Genomic DNA, 20,972 nt, shown 5'->3' with positions numbered 1-20,972 from the left:
AAAAAAAAAAAAAATAATGCAATGAAATACGAATGCAACTCTGAACACTCATGAGTAAAACCAGTTAGAATATAATGGAATCGGTTAGTTGATGCATTTAGATGCACTCAAGCACATGTTAAACGCATTAAAAACGCCCATGTGTAAGAGCTCTTAAAAAAATGATGTGTCCCTGAATTTTCAAGTGCTCTGATCACCCCAGACTAGGGGGCATATTTACAAAAGCACGAACGCTCGGAGCGTTCATTCGAATGATCCGAGCGTATTTTGGCCAAATTTTTCGGCCATCTGCACGACTTTTTCGTACGCTTGCGCAAAAAAAACGGAAAGGTTTTACCGCTATTTACAATGGTTCGGTACGAAAATTTTGTGACTTTCGGATCGCCAATACGATATTATTGTGACTAATACGATTTTTTCGTAAGCATTTTCGTGATATTTGCGATCTTCAGAAATTTTCGTTTCCAATCTGAATTTTTCCCATTCGGGATTCGAATTCGTGGATTAGTAAATCTGCCCCTTAGTGTCCATCTATCATTGCAGATCAGTGAGAATGTGTATGCTAATTCATGGTAATCTCCATTTGAGGATAAATACCCTGTCCTCATATAAAGTTGTATATTTATGTTACAATAACATTAAATATTAGCAGGGTACATTTCCCTTTAGATGTATAAGTATCATTTTTTTCCTGTGTTTATTAGCAAGCATATCTGCCATGAAAGGCACAGTTGCCAATACATTTTTTGTAGTGATAAATGTTAGATTCCTGGACTTACGGGATGCTTACTTCAAATGCCCCCTTTACTGCCAATAGTAGGATTTCTCTGAAATATGGAGTTTACTTTTCTTTTACTGCACATCTTTCTATTCACAGAGGTTGTTACATTTAAGTGTATGGATGCTATCAAATAGTGCTATGAATGCTATCACAAAGGTTTTGGGCCCATTTATTCACTTAAAATTAAACCCCTGGTAATTCTTTTGTGTTTTGATTAAAAAGTCAACCCACTAAGTGGAGGCTAAAACTAAAATAAAAATCCTCATTGCAAATTTGCTTCTTTTAAATTCCTAAACTTAATGGGTTGAGCCGTTTAATTCATTACCAGTTTACTGTGACAATCGTAAGTCACATGAGGTTTGTGAAAAATGACTGAAAGGAAAAAATATTTTCAAATATTATATATAAGGAAAAGTTACACAGGGTGATTTTGATTGTTGATGCAGGGGTCAGGGAAACATTGCTTCTCTGGTCATTTCTAGGGCAAACACCTAGTTGCAAAGTCCTGGTTGTTAATTGCACTTTCGCTTGCAGACACCTGCCATACAAGTGAACACACAAGGGAAGGCGTTTTAAGCATTTTGTCCCTACTTCCCAAGTTGGCAATTGCTCCCTGTGCCACAGCCCTTAGGCAGAAGTCTTTGAACCACGACTCCCAAAAATCCCCTGGTGTTTTTGTTGAAGGAAACTGGAAACACAACTGCAGATTGGAAATTTCTCACCTGGTGGTATAGTCCATTATAAAGTGAAGATTGTTGTAGAGATTGTGGCTTGGAAAATGTAAATGACACACAGACTGTCAGGTTGTACATAAGTGTATTCTTTTTGTAACATTTCATTTGTATCTAAGAAAATCACAGTCAATAAATCTGTTGTATTCCCAGTGTAATTTGTGTAGCTTCAACTGGAAATCTGTACAACGGCAATTAAAATTTTGCTAAATTTATATATATATATATATATATATATATATATATATATATATATATATATATATATATATATATATATATATATATATATTTGTCCTATTGGAGAATTGGAGAGACAGATTTTTCTGTACTGTTATATGAAACTGCATCTAGCATGTATGTATGTATGTATGTTTGTTTAGAAAAAGGAGAAAAGTTGTATAATTGTTGGCTACGAGACTGAGGAAGAGAATGTGGGTGCTGTTTTCTAACTGTAGTGCAACACATAAAGTTTAGAGCACTACTTACTGGTGACAACAAGTGCATTCCATTTGGCTGCTTTCAAATAATTTAGCCCTTCGGTGCTAGTGACAAGTGGGGACTCACTCTAGCACAGTTTATGTGTGTGTACTTGCCCTTCGGTTTTCCAAAGTTGTCTGCAGAAGGAGACTTTATGTGACTTTGGAAAACTGTAATGCATAGGCCTGTGCACTAGCGATTCCCTTTGTTGCCAGTGGAAAGGCATTTTTGTCCATGGTAGCAGAGATCTTTTGCGGGCGACTAATATCTCCGTGGGACATTACTCTAAGGCTGGTGGCACATGGAGAGATTAGTCACCCATGATAAATCTTCACTATTGCAGATAACTAATATCCCTGAAATGCCTTCCCAACAGCAAGAATGTGATTCGCGTGTGCATCGCTTCAGTTTTCCAATGTCGCCTGAAGTTTCATCTTGCACAACTTCAGAAAACTGAAGCAACGCATATGCCATCCCACCAGTGACTCACTTTCTTGGGGGGGGGGGGGGGGGGGAAGAATTATTGCAGGCAACTAATCTTCCCATGTGCCACCAGCCTTAAAGGAACAGTAACACCAAAAATGAAAATTTTTTAAATCAATTAAAATATATTGTACTGTTGCCCTGCACTGGTAAAAGTTGTGTTTTTGCTACAGTAACGCTAATATAGTTTATATAAATAAGCTGGTGTGTGGCCATGGGGGAAAAATGGAGAAAAGGCACAGGTTACATAGCAGATAACCGTTAACCTCTCTAGAATACAATAGTGTTTTATCTGTTATCTGCTATGTGCCTGTGCCTTTTCTCCTTTGAATGGCTGCCCCCATTGCTACAGAGCAGCTTTATTTATATAAGTTTCTGGGGAAAACACCCCAGTTGTACCAGTGCAGGGCAGCAGTACATTATATTCTAATTACTTTCATACACTTTCATTTTTTGGCATTACTGTTCCTTTAAGACAAGAAGAATCTCTGCCTGATCCTTTCTAGGTTAAGATTAACTGCAGGCATGTTTATTTATACGCTCTCTAGCTTTCCTCATGCTTAGAAACTTATGCAGTTTAGCAATTGTAAATCAGCTACAGCAGTGCTGTCCAACTTCTGCGGTGCTGAGGGCCGGAATTTTTCTCGCATACATGGTGGAGGGCCGCTAATGGAAGCCAGTTTTGACCACTCCCCCCTTTAAACCACTCCTATTTGATCACAATGGTGGTAGTGCAGCAAAAACCCAAATGGTTGTCTGCAGAGATATCAACCATCATTCATATGTGAAAGAATTATGTCATATTAAGCCACACCCTTAAATCCACATGCCTCCTCCCCTGTGGATAGCACAGCAACCCCCAGTACATAATTACACACCTTAGGGACCATTTAATGGCTATTTCCAACTGCTAACAAACTCCCAGTACAATCCCAGTACAATTTTGTTTAACTGAGGCTAACCACTTCATATGCATAGGGGTAGGTATAAGGAAACATCACCATTTGATACATTTTGATCATTTAATGGTAAACCCATGATGCCACATGTAGCTTATTCAGTTACACCATAGTAATCATCTTATCTGATTGAAGAGGTTAAAATGTAACCCATGCCCTATTGAATTAACCAGGGTAAAGGTGGCCACATTTTATATCATTGTTAGTGTTTTCATTATTTTACGTTTTGTTCTGCAGCTCTCCATTTTGGAATATTAGCAGTAATCTGATTGCTAGGGTTCAGTTTACCTTAGTAACCAGGGAGTGATTTGAGAGAGTGACTGATATAGGCATAGTAGATGGGCTGAATAGAAATATAAGATAACAATAAATTTGTAGCCTCACAGAGAACAGTTTTTTTTTTGCTGCCGGGGTCAGTAATCCCCATTTGAAAGTTGGAAAGAGACAAATAATTCAAAAACTATAAAAGACCAATTGAAAAATTGCGTAAAACTAGCCATTCTATACCATATTAAATGTTAACTAAAAGGTGAATTACTCCTTTAAGTGGTCCTTTAAACAAATTATTTCCCTTAGGACCATGGGCACATGGAGTATCTGCTCCACTTCTCTCGCCTGCATTTTTTCTGCAGACTGAGAGAAGCATATGTGCTTATCTTCACTGAAAAGTACAGGTTCTGTTCAGTGCAGGTAAATGGAGGGAAGGTAGGCCCAAAATAATATGAAAGCAGGCATTTTCAGGACAACCTCCACTCCGCTCAAATGCACACGGGCAGAAACTGTATTTTTCAGTGCAGGTAGATGGATCTATGTATAGAAATGGATCCATTTCTCTCAGCCTGCAGAAATAACACTGGCCCAAACTACATAGGAGATTTAGACCAGATGTGGGTCAGATTTTAGGCTAATGCCACACCAGGTGTATGGCGTAAAATATGTGCCATACACACCATATGCCCCTACCTGTGCCTGCACTGGAATGGAATATGCTTGGGTGCAGGCACATGTATCCGATATCCACATAAAAACGTGAGAGAATGCAAAGTCTCGCGTTTTATGCGCATTTATGTGCCTGCACCCGAGCGTATTCCATTCATTTGGGAGGAGGTACAGGTAGGAGCATATGGTTCCAGCATCTACTTCCACCAATGTATTTCACTGAGAAGAAAATGTCTTTCAGTCACCATTGGATTTTATGTCATGCAGAGGTAGTGTGCAGCTTTTACATCTGATGCAATTTGTTGATCTGACCCCATCCTACAAAAGCTCTGTTGTAGTTTAGCCCTAAGGCATAGTACTTGAAGTTCAACACCACCACCATGCATTAAAAAGAGAATGTTGCCTGGGCCTGTGGCTTTCTGCATCTTGTTGATATTTTATGCTACTTTGGAGGGCAATGAAGGGACAAGCCAGCAGCTTATTAAACCAGAAATGGGTTCTTCCCTATGGCCAGACCAATATCTTGCTAAACTTCAGACTGATATCTATTAGGCAGTTTAAAAAAAATCCAGTTAAAGGACTGCTTTGGCATTACGATTCGATCCTTTAACCTCCTGCCCAGATGCCCAGTTGTACATACACTTACAGTCTCTGCTGACTGCTTCTAGCACTGCCCATGCCCTTCCGCATAAAGAAAGCAATTCCCTTCAGCTGGCCCCAAATAAAAGGAATTAAAAAACTCCTTTACGTTATCGACCTTTTATCAGACTAAGCAACAATGGGAATACATATGCAGTAACACAGAAAAGCATTTGTCAGGTTAAGGGCCGTGTATGCAGAGTATATGCCTTATAGTGCCCCCCGGGAATCTCATGGAATTAGCGAACAGCAGCCCATACAATTGTTACAGGGAAACCAGCTGCAACTGCCAGGATCCCCCATATCCTCCCTGGGGGGGGGGGGGGGTCATTTAATAGGAGCTTAAGGGTCAGAGGTCGGATAACCTGTCTGTCTGTACAAAACACTAACAGGTAGAAACCCTACACAGAGTTTGCGGTTCAGAAGTTACTGTAAAGGGAGGTTGGACTGGTGGGCGGGGTCAATAACAGTCCCCGCCCCAACATCTCTTTACAACAAGCCAGCCGCAGCAAAATGGCGACACGGGATACCGGGGTTCCCCTGATGTCTCCTGGGCAGGATGAAGCCAACCCGGACCCCTTTGCTGCAGCCTCCCAGGACTCGCAGGAGTGCGGGCTAAAGCAGCCTGTGTGTAGTGAGGGAACAGCTGCAAGTGTGCCTGCGCTGGGCGAGCTAGAGATAGCACAGAGACTGGAGGCAACCCGGTGGGAGCTTGGGAACCGCAGGAAGATCCTCATGAGGAACCTGCCGCAGGACTGCACCAGCCAGGTGGGACAGCGAGAAGGGAAGGGGGGGGGGGGGGGTAGGAATGGGCGATAGCTAGGCTGCGGCCTGGGTTGGAGCAGTGTACAAAGAGAGGGTGCCACTAATATCACCCATGTTACCCCCACTCCAGGCAGATTGTATGGGGCAGTTGGCAGCGATCCATTCTGGGCACTGCCCCGTCATGCCCAGGTGCACTGCTGTTCTACCGAGTTATACACACGTACCCTGCAACTGGCAGCATTCCCTCACACTTCCGAGCATTGCCACCTCATCCCTCATACTGCCCATACAATACAAGCAATTTTATGGCGTGCTGCAGACTGTACCACTTTCTGTGCAGCCATCCACAAAGTTGATAAACGAATTACTAGTTAGCCTTGCAGCCCATGGATTAAAATGTGATTGTCCCTGCCCTGAAAATGAGTTGAAATGACTATATTTGCCTCTTCCTCAGTTCTATTAGAAAGTATGACTCTATACTTGCCTATGAAAGTTGTCCACAGTTTCCCTGCAGTGTGGTTATTAGAATACATTTAGCCAGGATAAACCATCTGCTAGCCATGGGTAGCCTGAGACCTCTTAGATCCTCTTGTGCCCCTACTCCCACCACTCCTGATTGGTGAGGGCACTATGTCATTAATCTGAACAGCATGTTTCTCTAGTGTCCTTCACCTCCCAGATTATCACTGTCACTTTCAGAAGTTGTTTGTGTGCATGTATGTGTGTATATATGCCTGTTGTTGCCCAACATATAAAAAGTTAAGCATGATTATTTTAAGATTTCTTAGTTCCCTTGGCAGGGAAGGAGTTAATATTCCTATACACCGCAGTGGAAATAATGTTAGCTTCTCTTACCTGTGTTTGTTGAGTTTTGTTTGCTCATTTGTAAACTGCCAAATCCTTTCAGACTATGGGGGTTGTTATGTGGTCTAGAGAGAAAGCCAGGATTTGCTTTCATTATTTTAGTGAAATTGTCTTTAGGTGTTTGTTTTGCTCCAAACTGTCATTATTTTATTTTGGTGACTGATGGCTTTCCTAAGCGGGTCACTGGTGCATAGTAATACAGTGTGTGTTTAGCTTTATCCATTGTCACCTAACTGGTAACTCTACTTGTTTCTGTTTCCATTAGTGGAAGTAAAATGTGAAATTGGCCACCCCGTGCCTGTAGTTTATTAGAAGCAAGGAGTCCTGTGACCATATAAAGGCACAAGGCAGATTCCCATACTCCTTTATTTGACTTTACGTTGGCTTCCTGTATATCCTTTTTATGTACATCAGGTTTATGAGTTTAAGCTTGCGCATAGTATATTTTTATTTTAATAACTGGATGTCTCTGGAGCTCTGATTTGTGTTAAAGTACCAAAGGCCTGTGACTTTATATAGGTTATCCGACTTCAAGGTGACTTGTTTTGCTCTTGTGTTTGGGAGGTGGGGGTACATTATCCATAGCTCATAAGTAACGTTCTAGTTTCACCGTGCTATTATCTTGCAAATATGACACCATGTCTTTAAAATTAGACCATTGTAATTTATTGGCATAAAGTATGTTTCCCTTATGTAGCATTACTAATTGTTTGCAACACACTAAATAGTTTTTAAGGCAGAGTCACTTCATCTGTAGTGAGGTATATGTAGCTAAATCTTGTCATTTAATTGTTACATATTATGTGTGACTCATGCTTAAGTTGTTTAAAGTAAATCTTAAATGATAATGGTTATATATTCTAGATAGCAGCTGAGCAGATGAGACATAGCTGTAAATATACTCACATGTTATCCAGCACTAAGCACTAATATAAATAAACACAGTGGTTAATATAATAAGTAGGAGGAAAGTGCCATACATTTTTGTATCCACGCTGATACAAAAATGAATGATGTAAGGGCTTATTTTCTTCACAGGTGCAAACAGCAGAAGCAATCCACTGTTTCCATGTTTTTTTTGTTTTTGTTTGGAAACGTAAAGACTTGCACCTCTGAAATAAATGCAAGATTTTAGTGCTGGAAGGCAAACCACTCAGCAAGGCCCCTATCGCAGGCATTAAGTAGGACGCTTTATTGTGCTGCGCCTTGGATTCAGTGCAAGGCATAGGCGGCATTCTCATGCTACTCTTGCGGCAGGGAATTTCATAAATGACCCATCTTCTCTGTCTTGTATGCACAAGGGCTCCATTACGAATATACATTTTCAGGCCTGGTGGTTTGTGTTCCATCAATAACCGTGTTACAGACCAAAATATATCAGTCCAAGCCAGCCATTTAAAGGGGACATATTGTGCGAAAAACAATATTGTGAATGAATTGTATTCATCTTAATATAGAATGAATATGCTTTAAAATGATGATTTATTAAAAAGTCTTCTTGTTCCACCCATCTGTTTCACTTCTATTCCAGGATGTGCAGTGGGGGCCGGTGGCACTCAGCACACTGCTCTGTAGGATAGAAACCAATCCGCTGCTAGGCTGACCTGATAGAGAGCTGAAACCTGTATTTGCTTGTGTGACTGCAGGGCTGCGATTGGCTACTCCCCTCCTACTGTGCTTTGGCAGGGACCATTAGGACACTCCCAGCCCTCATTTGAAACATGGACAAGGGCCTGAGAGAATCTAAAGGGAGCTCCAATAAAGGGGCCATTTTTAGAGATAGGATTCATTTTTAAAGCAAAGTGAATCCAGCACCATATGTTACTCATAATTGCCTACAAGGTTAGAGGTATTTGCATTCATCCTGGCCATACACTTTAAGATTTGCTTGTTTGGCTAGAGTTCTCAAATGAGTGGGCTTTTGCTTGATTTGGCTACCCATGCATTGGGCCAAATTAGGCTTGTCATACTTGGTTCTATTTTCCTGGAAGTATTCTGTGTGTTACTACATTAAAATAGTAGTAGTATTATTGTTATTATTTATAAAATAATAATTATTATTATTTTTTAAAGCCCTCTCCCTTACAAAATTCTCCAGTGCTATGGAATTGATCATAGCAGTAGTTGCGCCTGAACCCAGCAATGGCTGGTAAACCAATCAGGTTTTCAGGCAAATAGGCCATGCAACCAATCTCAGAACCCTTAGTACATAGTTTTGTTTTGTGAAAATGCACTGCTGAGTAGTTATACAATACTATGAATGGCTGCAGTCTTATTGATGTGATGGTAGGTGCAGGGTTTGGGAGTAAATGGATGGCAGATCGCTTTGCTATTTTGGGGTAAAGGGTTGGCAGCTCAGCCCCTTTCAAGGAGACATATAGGATAAACAAAAAAAACTCTAATCCTGTAGGCAATTATGAGTAATATATGGTGCTGGTTTCACTTTGCTCTAAAAATGAATCCTATCTGTACAAATGGCCCCTTTATTGGAGCTCCCTATAGATTCTCTCAGGTCCCTGTCCCTGTTTCAAATTAGGGGTGGGTGTGTCCTAGCCGTCACTGCCAGAAGTACAGCAGGAGGGGTGTAGCCAATCACAGCCCTAAAGTCACACAAGCAAAGACAGGCTTTAGTCTCCTATCAGGTCAGTCTAGCTGCTGGTTTCTATCCTACAGTGCAGTGTACTGAGTGGTGCCGGTCCCCGCACAGCCTGGGAAAGGAGACAGCAGAAAGTGGGACAGATGGGCAGAACTAGTGGGGGTTTTGCAGACATTTTCAAAAAATCAGACCAAAACTCTACCTTTTTAAAGCACATTCCCTCCAATTCATTGGCACAATATGTCCCCTTTAAATAACCCTAGTTACATGTTATGTCGTATGCAATAATATCCCACTTAGTTGTTCTGCAATGCTATGTAATGGTGTAAACTGATTGGTCAGAGGGGAGGCATAGGATTTTAGGATAAACAGATGGCTATGCCCAAAGGAATGTTAAAATATGATTTGTCAGATAAAATTGGGGGCCATTATGATCCTGGAGGCCAAAGTTTTGTGAAAAAAAAAAATAATTGACCTTTTCTAAAATTAGATATCCTGAAGATAGAAAGGGCCGTTGCAGGAGCCCCATTTTTTTTTCTGGTAAAGATAGTCCTGACCAGACTTGAACATAAAAGTTCTGAAAACACTGACAAAGTTCAGACCTTGGTTACCCCTAAACTCTGCATATGGGACCTATATAGGCTGCATATGGCCACATTTTCTTGAAGGGAAGAGTTACAATAGCCTGTTTTTCCACATTTGGGTTTTATTATGATACATTCTGGTGCTTTGTTTTGTGGGAGATGAGAATGTCTTCAGCCCACTGGGTAGTGTTATGTTTTATTTATGAAACATCTGACAGCATGTGCCTGAGAAATAAAAGAATGTCAGGCTCAGTAACAAGAATAATTCATCAGCTCAAGCCTTGCATATGCTGTACATCTAAAGTTCCTTTGAAGGTAAAGATGCTGAGCAGTTCTTGGGTATTAATCATTTTATTGGTAGTGGGGATACACTGGACAGCTGGCAAGTACTTTAAAGCAGTTCACAAAGAAAAAAAAAAACCCATGATATGGTAGTCGCCTTTTTGGGCTCATATATTTTTTACTGAGACTGACACAAACAAAATACTTTTCGAAACATAAATGTACATTAAAAGTTACCTATAGGTCATGTTGATAATTTTTTGCTGATAGGGCTGCTTTTGTAAGTAATTGTAAATGAAGTTCCTAAGTCTGACTGATTGCCAACCTGACTGTCCTTCTCAGCCTGTCAGTTATAGCTTCTAATGCTAACGGACTCCTGCTGCACAAATATGGCAGCCCCCTCATAGAGGAACATGGGGATCAGATAGGGAATGTAAAAGCACTGGGCAAATACTTTTATGGCAAAATTATGAATATCATACAGAGACAATGTTCTAATGTAAAGTAAGGTTTCAGTTTTGGTGTCAGTATCTCTATTAAAGGGGTCCTCCAACCAAGTCTCTTTTGTGTTTTTTTAAATGTCCAGTACATTCCAGTACATATTAATTTAAACATTTTTCAATGGTTGAAGTTATTTTGTAAATGTATTTGAAATTAGAAGTGTCTCTTTACAGCTGCCACCACTTTCTCCTGAAATATTGTGGCAGAAACCAGCTGATTAAGGGACCTGGAGATGAATTGACTTCTGTTAACCAACAGAAAGGAAAAGTTGACAGAATAACATTTTTTGCATTTTAAGCCAATGCCTAATTATTAAGTAGAATTATTGAAAAATAAGAGTTTGTACAGAACATACAAATACACTATTTTACCTTTTGTTTTTAGCTTTTAAAATCACAAATTAGTTTGGCAATTATTCGTCCCTCTCTGAGGCTTATTGGACAGGCTTCAGATGGTTTTTTTTTTTTGCCATCCTCTACATCAGTGACCCCCAACCAGTGGCTTGTTGCAGAATGTGGCTCTCAGTGCCCCCCAGGTATTTTTGAATTCCTGACTTGGTGGCAAGTTTTGGTTGAATAAAAACAGGATTTACTAGCAAATAAAGCCCCTGTGAGCTGATAGTGTGCATAGAGGCTACCTAATAACCAATCTTAGCCTTTATTTGGCTCCCCCATGAACTGTTATGATGCTTGTGTTGCTCTCCAAGTCTTTTTACATTTGACTGTGGCTCACGAGTAAGAAAGATTGGGGACCCCTGCTCTACATTAACTAGCAAATAGGCAGGTTTCTTTTACATATAAGAGATTTGATGGACATGCTTTTGTTTTTCCACTTAAGTTACTATGTTGCTATGTATTTGTGTATTCATCTATTTAAATTTACTACTTTTGGATGCTGATCTACAACCAACAATGGATTTTATTGATGAATGATATCAAATTGCAGCTGTCTTTCCTTTTATTTGTGAATCTTGGCAGTGGTGATATTTTAGGTGTGTCAGTTAAATGGCTAGCCTTCCAGGAAAGCAGGATAGACTGGTATAAACTACATCTTCTCATCATTGCTCTGGAAATAAAAGAAGCATAAGCATATTTTTCTTGAACCATATGTATACATTTTATAAATAACATTGATTTGTTTAATTTCAATTGTTGGTAGAAATGTATATGTATGCATGCGTATGCAGGAAGCTTGGAGGAGGAGGAGGACCACAATACGTCTCATAAAGCTGGTGGTTGTGGTAATGCACAGTAGCCCTTTGCCGTAAGACTATTAAAAAGTGAGGCCATATTTATTTGGATTGCACTTCTAAGGGAATATTACAATTCCCTTTTTTTTAAGGCTAAAGTTAATATGGTTCCTCTTGTGGCCTCCAGTGTATTTAGGTGTAGAAGGGGGTCACATTAGGCTATTTTGTGCCAAGGTTTGCAAGAACATAAGTCACCTTTTGTTTTGTTTGAATTCTCGCTCTGTTTCCTGACAAAAACTGAATCCGTTTGTTTAACATTTTCATTTTCCGTTTCTGATTCATCTGCAGGATATCCATGACTTGCTGAAAGGCTATGAAATTAAATACTGCTACGTGGACAAAAATAAAAAAACAGGTAATACCATATTTTTTATTTCAGGGAAGTAAAATAATACATTATAAAAACACAATTCTATCTGACAATGTTTAATGTAATTCCAGTCCAAAAAATATTGAGATATGAACAGAGGTTGGTTGGTAAAATAGGACAAGCCATCTAAGATACTTTAAAGGAGAAGGAAAGGCAAAGTCACTTGGGGGTGCCAAAATGTTAGGCACCCCCAAGTGACTTTAATCGCCTACCTTTTACCACGGGCTGGTGCCCCTGTTCGGAGAGAACCGCACCAGCCCAGGGTAGCTGCAGCATTTCCTCCTTCCTGTTCGCTCGCGTGCACATGCGCAGTAGAGTGAGAAAGCTGAACTTTAACAGAGAAGTCGGCTTTACACTCTACATGCGCCTGTCGTGGGGTCCCGGCAAAACGAAGCCAGAAGGAGGAAGCGCTCAATCGCAGGTACTCGGGGCTGGTGCTGTTTTCTCCTAACAGGGGCACCAGCCCGGGGTACAAGGTAAGCGATTAAAGTCACTTGGGGGTGGCTAACATTTTGGCACCCCCAAGTGACTTTGCCTTTCCTTGTCCTTTAATAAAAGTTGCCATGAATGTAATACTTCTTATAAGGCTGCTGTTCATTACAGGTAAAGCAGCTGCTCTCTCCAGGTGTGTCGTCCTGCTTTCTTTCTATGAGTGAACCCACTTGCTGTTTCAGAGAATGTGCATGTGCTCCAGGCTCACTGGATTGGGTCCAGTGCAAATGCATGACTTACAGTCAGAGTCCTCAGCACTACCTGTATGGGCAGCTATTTCAGAGAAGCCAATAGAATGGCCAGCACATGGCAGCAATAACATTTTCAGTTTTGTATGGCAAGATTTATCCACAATTTATTTCAAATGTACTTTTATCCACATATATACTGCATATCTATTTTGCAGCTGCAAAATTCCTGCGTGGCGTACATTGATTTACCACCTTAATGCTGCCCCCCATACAAGTCTCCATCTCTCTAGGTTGCATGGGATAGTGCAGATAGATATTGGGGCGTCTCTCTCTACATATAAGAACAGGTGTCTTTAAAATCAGGATATAAAAAAAAATATTGTCATGCCTTTTATAAAAAAGGAAAATAAATCTTTTACACTATGCCTCGCTCCCCACAGCTCTTACAAAGATATACAGTTTCCTGTTTTGTAGATTGTTGCGGAGCTCCACAGAGTAAAATGTAGGCCCATGCTAATTTTTTATTTTCAGAAAATCATTACTTAGGAACATCAGTTTTGCACTCCTCATGGGACTTGGGTAAGTGTTATGTAAAGTGCAGGAATGTATACATTTAGTTAAGTTAGTAAATGTCTCTGGCAAATGTAGTTACAGCTGTACTTTTACAAAACAGGAATAATGGAATACTAATCCTTTCATATACTTTTGCAGATAAGCTTGTCTCTTTGCATAGGGCTGCTAAAAATGTATCTAGTACTGCAGCCCTGTGCAACTAATTTTATAGCCCCCCGATCTGCACTGTTTATCTTCCAGATGCTCTCTGTTATATCCAGCCCCCAATCCTTAAATCAATGTCCCTGAGATTTCAACTGACTTTGGAGGTGTGCAAGCACTCTGGGCACACGTGGAGTCACAGACCATCACCAGACAGAAGGTAAGTGCTGGGAGATCAGGTTGGGTTCTTGAATTTAGTTGCATAGGTCTGCTGTACATGGTAAAACAGTACAGGAGCCCAATGCAGAGACAAGCTTTTCTGCAAAATTATTTGTAGCACTTAAGTTTCCCTTTGAGCTCTGATCCACTTTGCATATCATTTCACAGATGTGGTTATATGTGTTGATTTATTGATCAGTCTTACATTATAAATCTATTTTTATGTGCAATTAAGACTATTGTTGCCACACCATGAAATATTCCAGACTGAAAGCGTCCCATGTGCCATTACCCTTAAAAACAGAGAGAGATTAAGATTAATACTAACAATGGGTCCTCTGGTTTTTGTTTTTTTTTTTTTACACTTTGCTTTGTTTTGTCTTTAGATCTGGTTTGTTTGTAGCACAACTGAATTAACAGCTTGGTATTACTAAGAACAAAACTAAGAAATTATACATAGCTGCATTTTATGATGTGTATTTGGACATTGTACATATTACCCATTTTGTAAAGGCATCTGTGCTTATCAAAATATCTACATATTCATGTTTAATGTTTGAAATTCTGTGAAATACTGTGCAGCATAGTTTTTTTTATTTTTTCTTGGCTCTTTAATTGCAAACATTCACTTATTCTTTATGGTTCTCTAAAGATTTTGCAGTTTAAATTTTTATTTTTAGTGTTTTTTTGTTTTTCATTTTTAGACTGCTATGAGGCATTTGGCTCAACCAAGAATCCGCAACCCTAGAGTTTATTGAAAATAGGAAGTGGTGTAGAACAGGACATAGTCATTGTCACTGTGAGGGTTGTTGAGCCCACTATTAGTCATCTGCTAATATCCTAGAAACCATTAAACCTTGAAAATCAATGTAAATGCAATATATATTCGGTTAAATTTTAATTATGTTCTATTACTTAAGAGGATCTAAACCCCTAAAGATAAATTATCTTCTTGAACTTGTCATGAGCCCTGTTAATTAAAAGTTAAAATAGTTAAAATAGTTTTGTACAGTTATAGAATCTATTAGCCGGAATGTTTTTTCTGTGATTTGAATTCCATGCCTTATAAAGGAAATATACACCCCATTTTAATATGAGCTCTTTTTTTTTTTTTTTTTTTTTTTACTGATTCCACATATTAAAGAAAGCCATGATGGTTTGCCTGTGCTGCACAGACCTTCTCCACACCCCACCCCTTTAGTTCCACAAAATGATCTGACCCCTGCCTTTCCATGTTCCATTGTGAACTGATGGATTCTGGTACATAAAGTCAATCTGCTTTCTGTAGAATCTGTGCCAAACCCACTATGCAAAGCAGAGAGGCTTCAGGTCTCAGAATCCATTTATTCACAATGGGACAAGGTGTGCAAGGAAGTGCATGACTGCCTAAATGATGTTGTGTTATGGTTCACTTCTGTATTATTGTTTCCTTTTTAACCTGTGGGGGAAAAAAAACTTATATTAATGAGATACTGACACCTGACATTGAACTTATTTTTAAGTATATCATAACATTGTGTTTGTTTATGCTTTAAAATTTTGCCATAAGTTTTTCCTGATGCTTTTACATTACCTATCTAATCCCCCATGTTCTCTATGGGGGGCTGCCATATTTGTGCAGCAGGAGTCCGTTAGCATTAGAAGCTATAACTGACAGGCTGAGAAGGGACAGTCAGGTTGGCAAAACTGTCAAGTTTAGGGATTTCAATAACAATTACTTACAATAATAAATGATCTGCAGCTGTGAGAATTGGGACCTAAGAAGAGACGGGGGACGCAGGCGGACGCGGCGGCCAGGGAGGCAGACAGGCAGGCGAGCAGGAGGGGTGGGGGAGGATATTACGGGGAACGCTGGGGGATGTTGGGGAGGACGCTGAGGTGGGGGAGCTGGAGTACGTTGGGGAGGACGCTGAGTGGAGCTGGAGGATGTTGGGGAGGACGCTGGGTGGGGGGAGCTCATTTTCACTACATTCCACATTTATTAAAGCAACTGTTTTTATTCTTTAATTTGAAATTAAAAATCAAAAGCCAGGCTATATATTACACCCTCTTCTCCACTTACAGAGCTAGTTTACTGTTTTTCTTTGAAATAAATATTTAATAATATATACCCCACTGATGCCTCAATTAATGTCATTTTCTTGGTATAGGCTTATTCTCGAGTCAATAAGTTTTTCCCGTTTCCTTAGGTAAAATTAGGTACCTCGGTTTATATTCGGATCGGCTTATACTTGAGTATATACGGTACATTAATATTTTGAAAAGTTGTGGGTTTTTTTGTGTGTCAGAGTCACTTTAATTTTTGGCAGTCGACTGCACCTTTTCTACAAAAGTCCAACTAAATTTACTCCTTTTTAAAAGAGAAGTTATTTTTTTCATTTACATACGGTTAAACCTGAATTTTGCAAACTCAGATTTAAAGTTTTATAGTTAGATGTTTAGTTTGGGTTAAAATAAAATAAAAGCCCAACAAGTTCAACCCCAGTACACATTAACATGCCGTATCTATACATTTACATATATTAGTTATATGTACCAATACTTAAACTAAGCTAACTGTAAATTTTAAGATCCCAATACTCTTTGATATTATGCTTGTTCATGTTATCCAAGCCACCTATTAAGAGCATTAATAGAATCTGCAATCACTGCATCACCCAGCAGGGCATTCCATAGCCTCACTTCCACCACTGTGAAGAACCACCTACGTTGCTTCAAATAAAATTTATGTTTCTGATGTCTTCAAGTTTCTTATGGGTGACTTACTTTTTTTGTTTTCTTTTCTATGGGAGAAAAGACCATCTGCTATTTTATACAATGTCCTCAAATGTATTTATAAAGTCCCCTTACAAGTGCATTTTCTCCAGAGAAAACAAGCACCAACCTTGATAGCCTTTACTCATTGATCCATTCACTTTACCAGTTTAATTGCACATCTCTGCACTCTCTCCAGTTCATTAATATCCTGCTTAAGTAATTGATCACAGAACAGCACTGCATACTCAAGGTGAGGTCTTACTACGGACCTATAAAGGGGAAAAATTATGTTTTCATCCCTAAGTTAATACCCTTTTGTATGCAAGGAAGTACTTTTTTTCTTTAATAGCCACTGAGTGACACTGCCTAGATTTACACAGCCTTTTATCCACAGAAATCCACAGATCCTTCTTTACATTAGATGTACTAAAACTAGAATTTTTCTGGCCTTGAAACTTGTGCAAACTTGACTTTGTATATTTTTGAATAAAACATGATCACTTTTGCATTTATTAAATGTCACAATAATGCTGGTAGGGTTGAACGAAAATATTGAGTTTATTGTCCAAAATTTTTGAGCTAAAAAATTTGAGAAATTCATGAAATTTTTATGGCCATTCATTTCCATGAATCCTTTTTATTTTTCCCAAACAGGAATTGCTCCAGCAGCCATTTTAGGAACATTTTTTGAAGAGCAGACACTCAATGAGCAAATCTTCAGGCAGAAGTCTTCATTAAAAGTAGTTTTATTGAAGTACCAAGTATCAATTTGGCTTTCCAGCAGTAAAAAAAAAATTCATATATTAAAATCAAAATCAAAAGACCATCAAATGTTGCCTGCAATAGTGAAGATTTGTCATGGGCGACTAATTTCCCTGTGTGTCACTGCCCTTAACCAGGTGATGAGGTCATAACCAGCTATCTTTTTGAGTGAAGGGTAGAAGATATGATGTGACTGGGTTCTATCTGTCGAAAATGCTGATGTTAGTCTACCCTAGCAGAAGGACCCCGAGAGTGTCAAAATCACCTGACAAACCTCCTTTCTGTCACAGTTCCCTTAAAAATATAGGGCTTTTAAATCACACATGATTTGGCCTAAAAGCAGATCACCAGGAAATTGTGCGGCCACCCGTTGTCCAGATACTTATAGAGGATGCTCACTAAAGTGATATGACTTTTGCAAAGAAGCACTTTCAAATACATGAATGTATGAAAAATCCTTTTAATTTTATTAATTATAGTCTACACCTAAAGTGATACTGACACCAAAAATAATGATGTTTTTTAAACCTTTCATTGCTTTATCATTGTATTATCTCTTTAATTTCAACCTATAACCATATAGCTATCACTTTTACAATGCCATTCTGGTCTCATGGGTTTCTCTCTGAGGGGGCTGCCATGTTTGGGCAGTAGCTGTTTGTTGTTGTTTGAAAACACTCCCCTTAATTTTAGTTTAAAAATCCTAGCCAATCGGAATCAGTGCTGCACATACAAACTATTTCTAATGAAATCTTTTAATGCTGAAGTACAACAGTGGACAGTGGTGTTTAGGAACGAGGTATTTGTATTCCTTTCTAAGCATATTTGCTCCGATACCCTTTGAACTGGCCGTCTCTGTCATGTACACTCTATAGCAGACACACGCAGCGTGTATACTTTTTATCTATATGGGAGCGCATTCCTTTCAAATAATAAATCACAGCAGGATTAATTAGTATAGCTCTGGTGCAAAGATTTATTGAGAAGACACTTACAGGCAGCGCTCGCTCCGTGAAAGTATCTTGATGTCTGTGATGTGGGGGAGGCACAGACTGCAAGGAAGTAAGGGGAATAGAACCGCCCAGCTTCAGCTGACGTCAATGAAGTGAAACAGTAATTGACAGTTTGAGAAGTGCCAGTCGGGTTTGCAAAACAGTCGGGTTTTAGACATTCATGTAACTTTACTAAATAAAGCAGACATCTGGGCAAAAAACAATCAGTATAGCCCATAGCTAACTTTTGATGTACACCATTATTTTGAGGACTACATTTTTCATGTCAGTATCACTTAATTCTAAGGTGCCTTTGGGCTTCCACCTCTGGAGAAGGAGGTTGCCAACCCACTCCTCCCCCATGTAAATGCAGAGATTGTCTTTAAAGGAAAACTATACCCCCCAGAATGAATACTTAACCAACAGTTTATATTATGTGACTGTATTTTATTAAAAGTGACCTTTTTAAAGAATGTTTCCAAACTGGAATATGTATATCCGAAAATATTGCTCTTTTACATCCTTTCCTTTGATCCACCATTTAGTGATGGGCTCTGTGCTCCCTCAGAGATCACATGACCAGGAATAATGCAGCTTTAACTGTAACAGGAAGCAGTGTGTAGCAAAGATATTTGTTTCTTCTATAAAGGAAGCTGACATTAGAATAGGCCCATATCAGTGTCATGGATGCTTTATCTCAAATCCTTTGGCTGTGGGCAGGTACAGTAAGCCATGCTGAGCAGCTCTTTAAGTGCCACCTGTTGTACAATCTAATAGTGTCGCCATAAATTGACCACATGGTTCTAGGTTTCTCTTTGATTTATGTTGCAACACAAGACACAGCAAGATAAAAGAGAAGCTGTGTGGAAAATGGTAAAACACTTTTTATACAATTTCAAAACAAGTTGGTTCTTTAAAGGAGATGATATTGCTTACAAATATTTAAATTAATGTTCAAGTTAATGCTATGTCTGAACTTGATTTTTTTTCCCCAGAGTAACTATAATGCTTTTCTGAATGTAATCTTTGGCATGTATCTTTTGATTTTCACATTGATTCCTCTTATTTCAGCCTTCATCACGTTATTAAATGGAGAGCAAGCACAAAATGTCATTCAGAAGTTCCATCAGTACGCACTCCGTGACAGAGACATTTCAGTTCAACTTCAGCCTACGGATGCTGTACTCTGTGTTACCAATTTACCCCCGTTTTTTACATTGCATGACTTTGAAGATTTAGTGAGAGCTTATGGCAATACTGAGAGATGCCTGCTGGTCTACAGTGAATTTACAGGTCATTCCAAAGGATATGGATTTGTGGAATACATGAAAAAAGATTCTGCCTCTAAAGCTAGACTGGAATTAATTGGGAAAACGTTGGCAGAATATACCCTTTTTGCACAATGGATGGATAGCAATCAGCTAACCACAGAACTTATTCACTCAAAGTGCCTGTGTGTTAATAAGCTTCCCAAGGGCTACAATGATTCTAATGAACTAACACAGCTGTTCTCTGCTTTATACAAACCATTGTTCTGCCAGGTAGGATTCAGTCAGTTTATTTTCTCTTTGGTGTTCCTCCAGTAAAATACAAAATAAATATAAATATTTATTTTTTAGGTTTTTTTTTTTTTTTTTAATCTTTTTATAGTTATCCAGTCTCGCCCACCAAAAGCTCTGTATCGCAGAGTCCAATCTAGGTGAAATGTAGGCCCTTTTTTAAAAAAAATATATATCTTTTAATCTTTAAACCTATTATAAGGTAAGGGTGTAGATCATATTTTGGTACACAATGAAAGGTGTCCTGAATCCAAAAGATCTGAAAGTGTTTTGAAAACATCCATGCACATTGAATTTAAAGGAGAAAGAAAGGTAAAAACTAAGTAAGCTTTATCAGAAAGGTCTATGTAAATACAGCCATAAGTACTCACAGAAACGCTGCACTGACTTCTCTGTCAAAAGATTTGTGTCTGTAATTCCTGTGCCAGAGACACGCAGCTCTTTTCTTTCTCCCCTCTCTTGCTCCCCCCTCCCTCAAGAATGCTAAGAATTCACTCCCCCCCTTAGGAATGTGGATCTGAGCCAATCAGCAGGAAGCTGACTCATAGTCTGTCTAACTGAGCATGTTCACTTGGTCTCGGTGCAGGAGTGAGGCATTATGGGAACTTTCTTTACACAGCTCAGCGTTTTTTCTTCCTGTTTGGCTTCTGATCATCTGAACAGGAGAAATATAGGGAGACTTAAGGGCACTATTGAGACAACTGAATGTATGCCTGCTGCTTGAGATTAACTCTATATTAAATCATTAGGGGGTGGCAAGTGTTACCCGAAACCCCGGCTGGTGCTCCTGTTAGGAGAAAACGGCATCGGCCATGGGGTAAATACAGACAAGCAATCCCCTTCCTTCTCCTTTCGTACCACCTGGCCGATGCAGTTTTCCCTAACAGGAGCACTGGCTGAGGGTTTCAGGTAAGTGATTACAATCACTGAGGGGGTGCCTAAAATTTTGTTCGTAACTTTCCTTCTCCTTTAACTGTTATCTACACTATATTGTCCAGTTTGGCCATCCAGGCTCGATCAAAAAGTATTTGATCTGTTTATTCAGCCAATGGCCTAAACAGCA

The 20,972-nt window shown here is 39.3% G+C and overlaps 1 protein-coding gene across 6 annotated transcripts in view; it reads left to right on the top strand.

Annotated features, from left to right (window-relative positions):
• Positions 1–5,475: 5,475 nt before the first annotated feature.
• The window catches only part of raver2 (ribonucleoprotein, PTB binding 2), a 33,078-nt gene continuing 17,581 nt past the window's right edge, over positions 5,476–20,972 (top strand). For 4 of the 6 annotated variants that reach the window (XM_012961418.3, XM_012961416.3, XM_031900279.1 and 1 more), the window contains exons 1-3: positions 5,477–5,780; positions 12,142–12,208; positions 19,422–19,891. In XM_012961418.3, the coding sequence (XP_012816872.2) occupies positions 5,526–5,780; positions 12,142–12,208; positions 19,422–19,891 (792 nt within the window). In that variant the 5' untranslated portion in view covers positions 5,477–5,525. 6 annotated transcript variants of the gene reach the window in all.

Source organism: Xenopus tropicalis, chromosome 4, assembly GCF_000004195.4.
Source record: "Xenopus tropicalis strain Nigerian chromosome 4, UCB_Xtro_10.0, whole genome shotgun sequence".
NCBI lineage: Eukaryota > Metazoa > Chordata > Amphibia > Anura > Pipidae > Xenopus > Xenopus tropicalis.
This window is presented reverse-complemented; position numbering and strand designations above follow the sequence as displayed.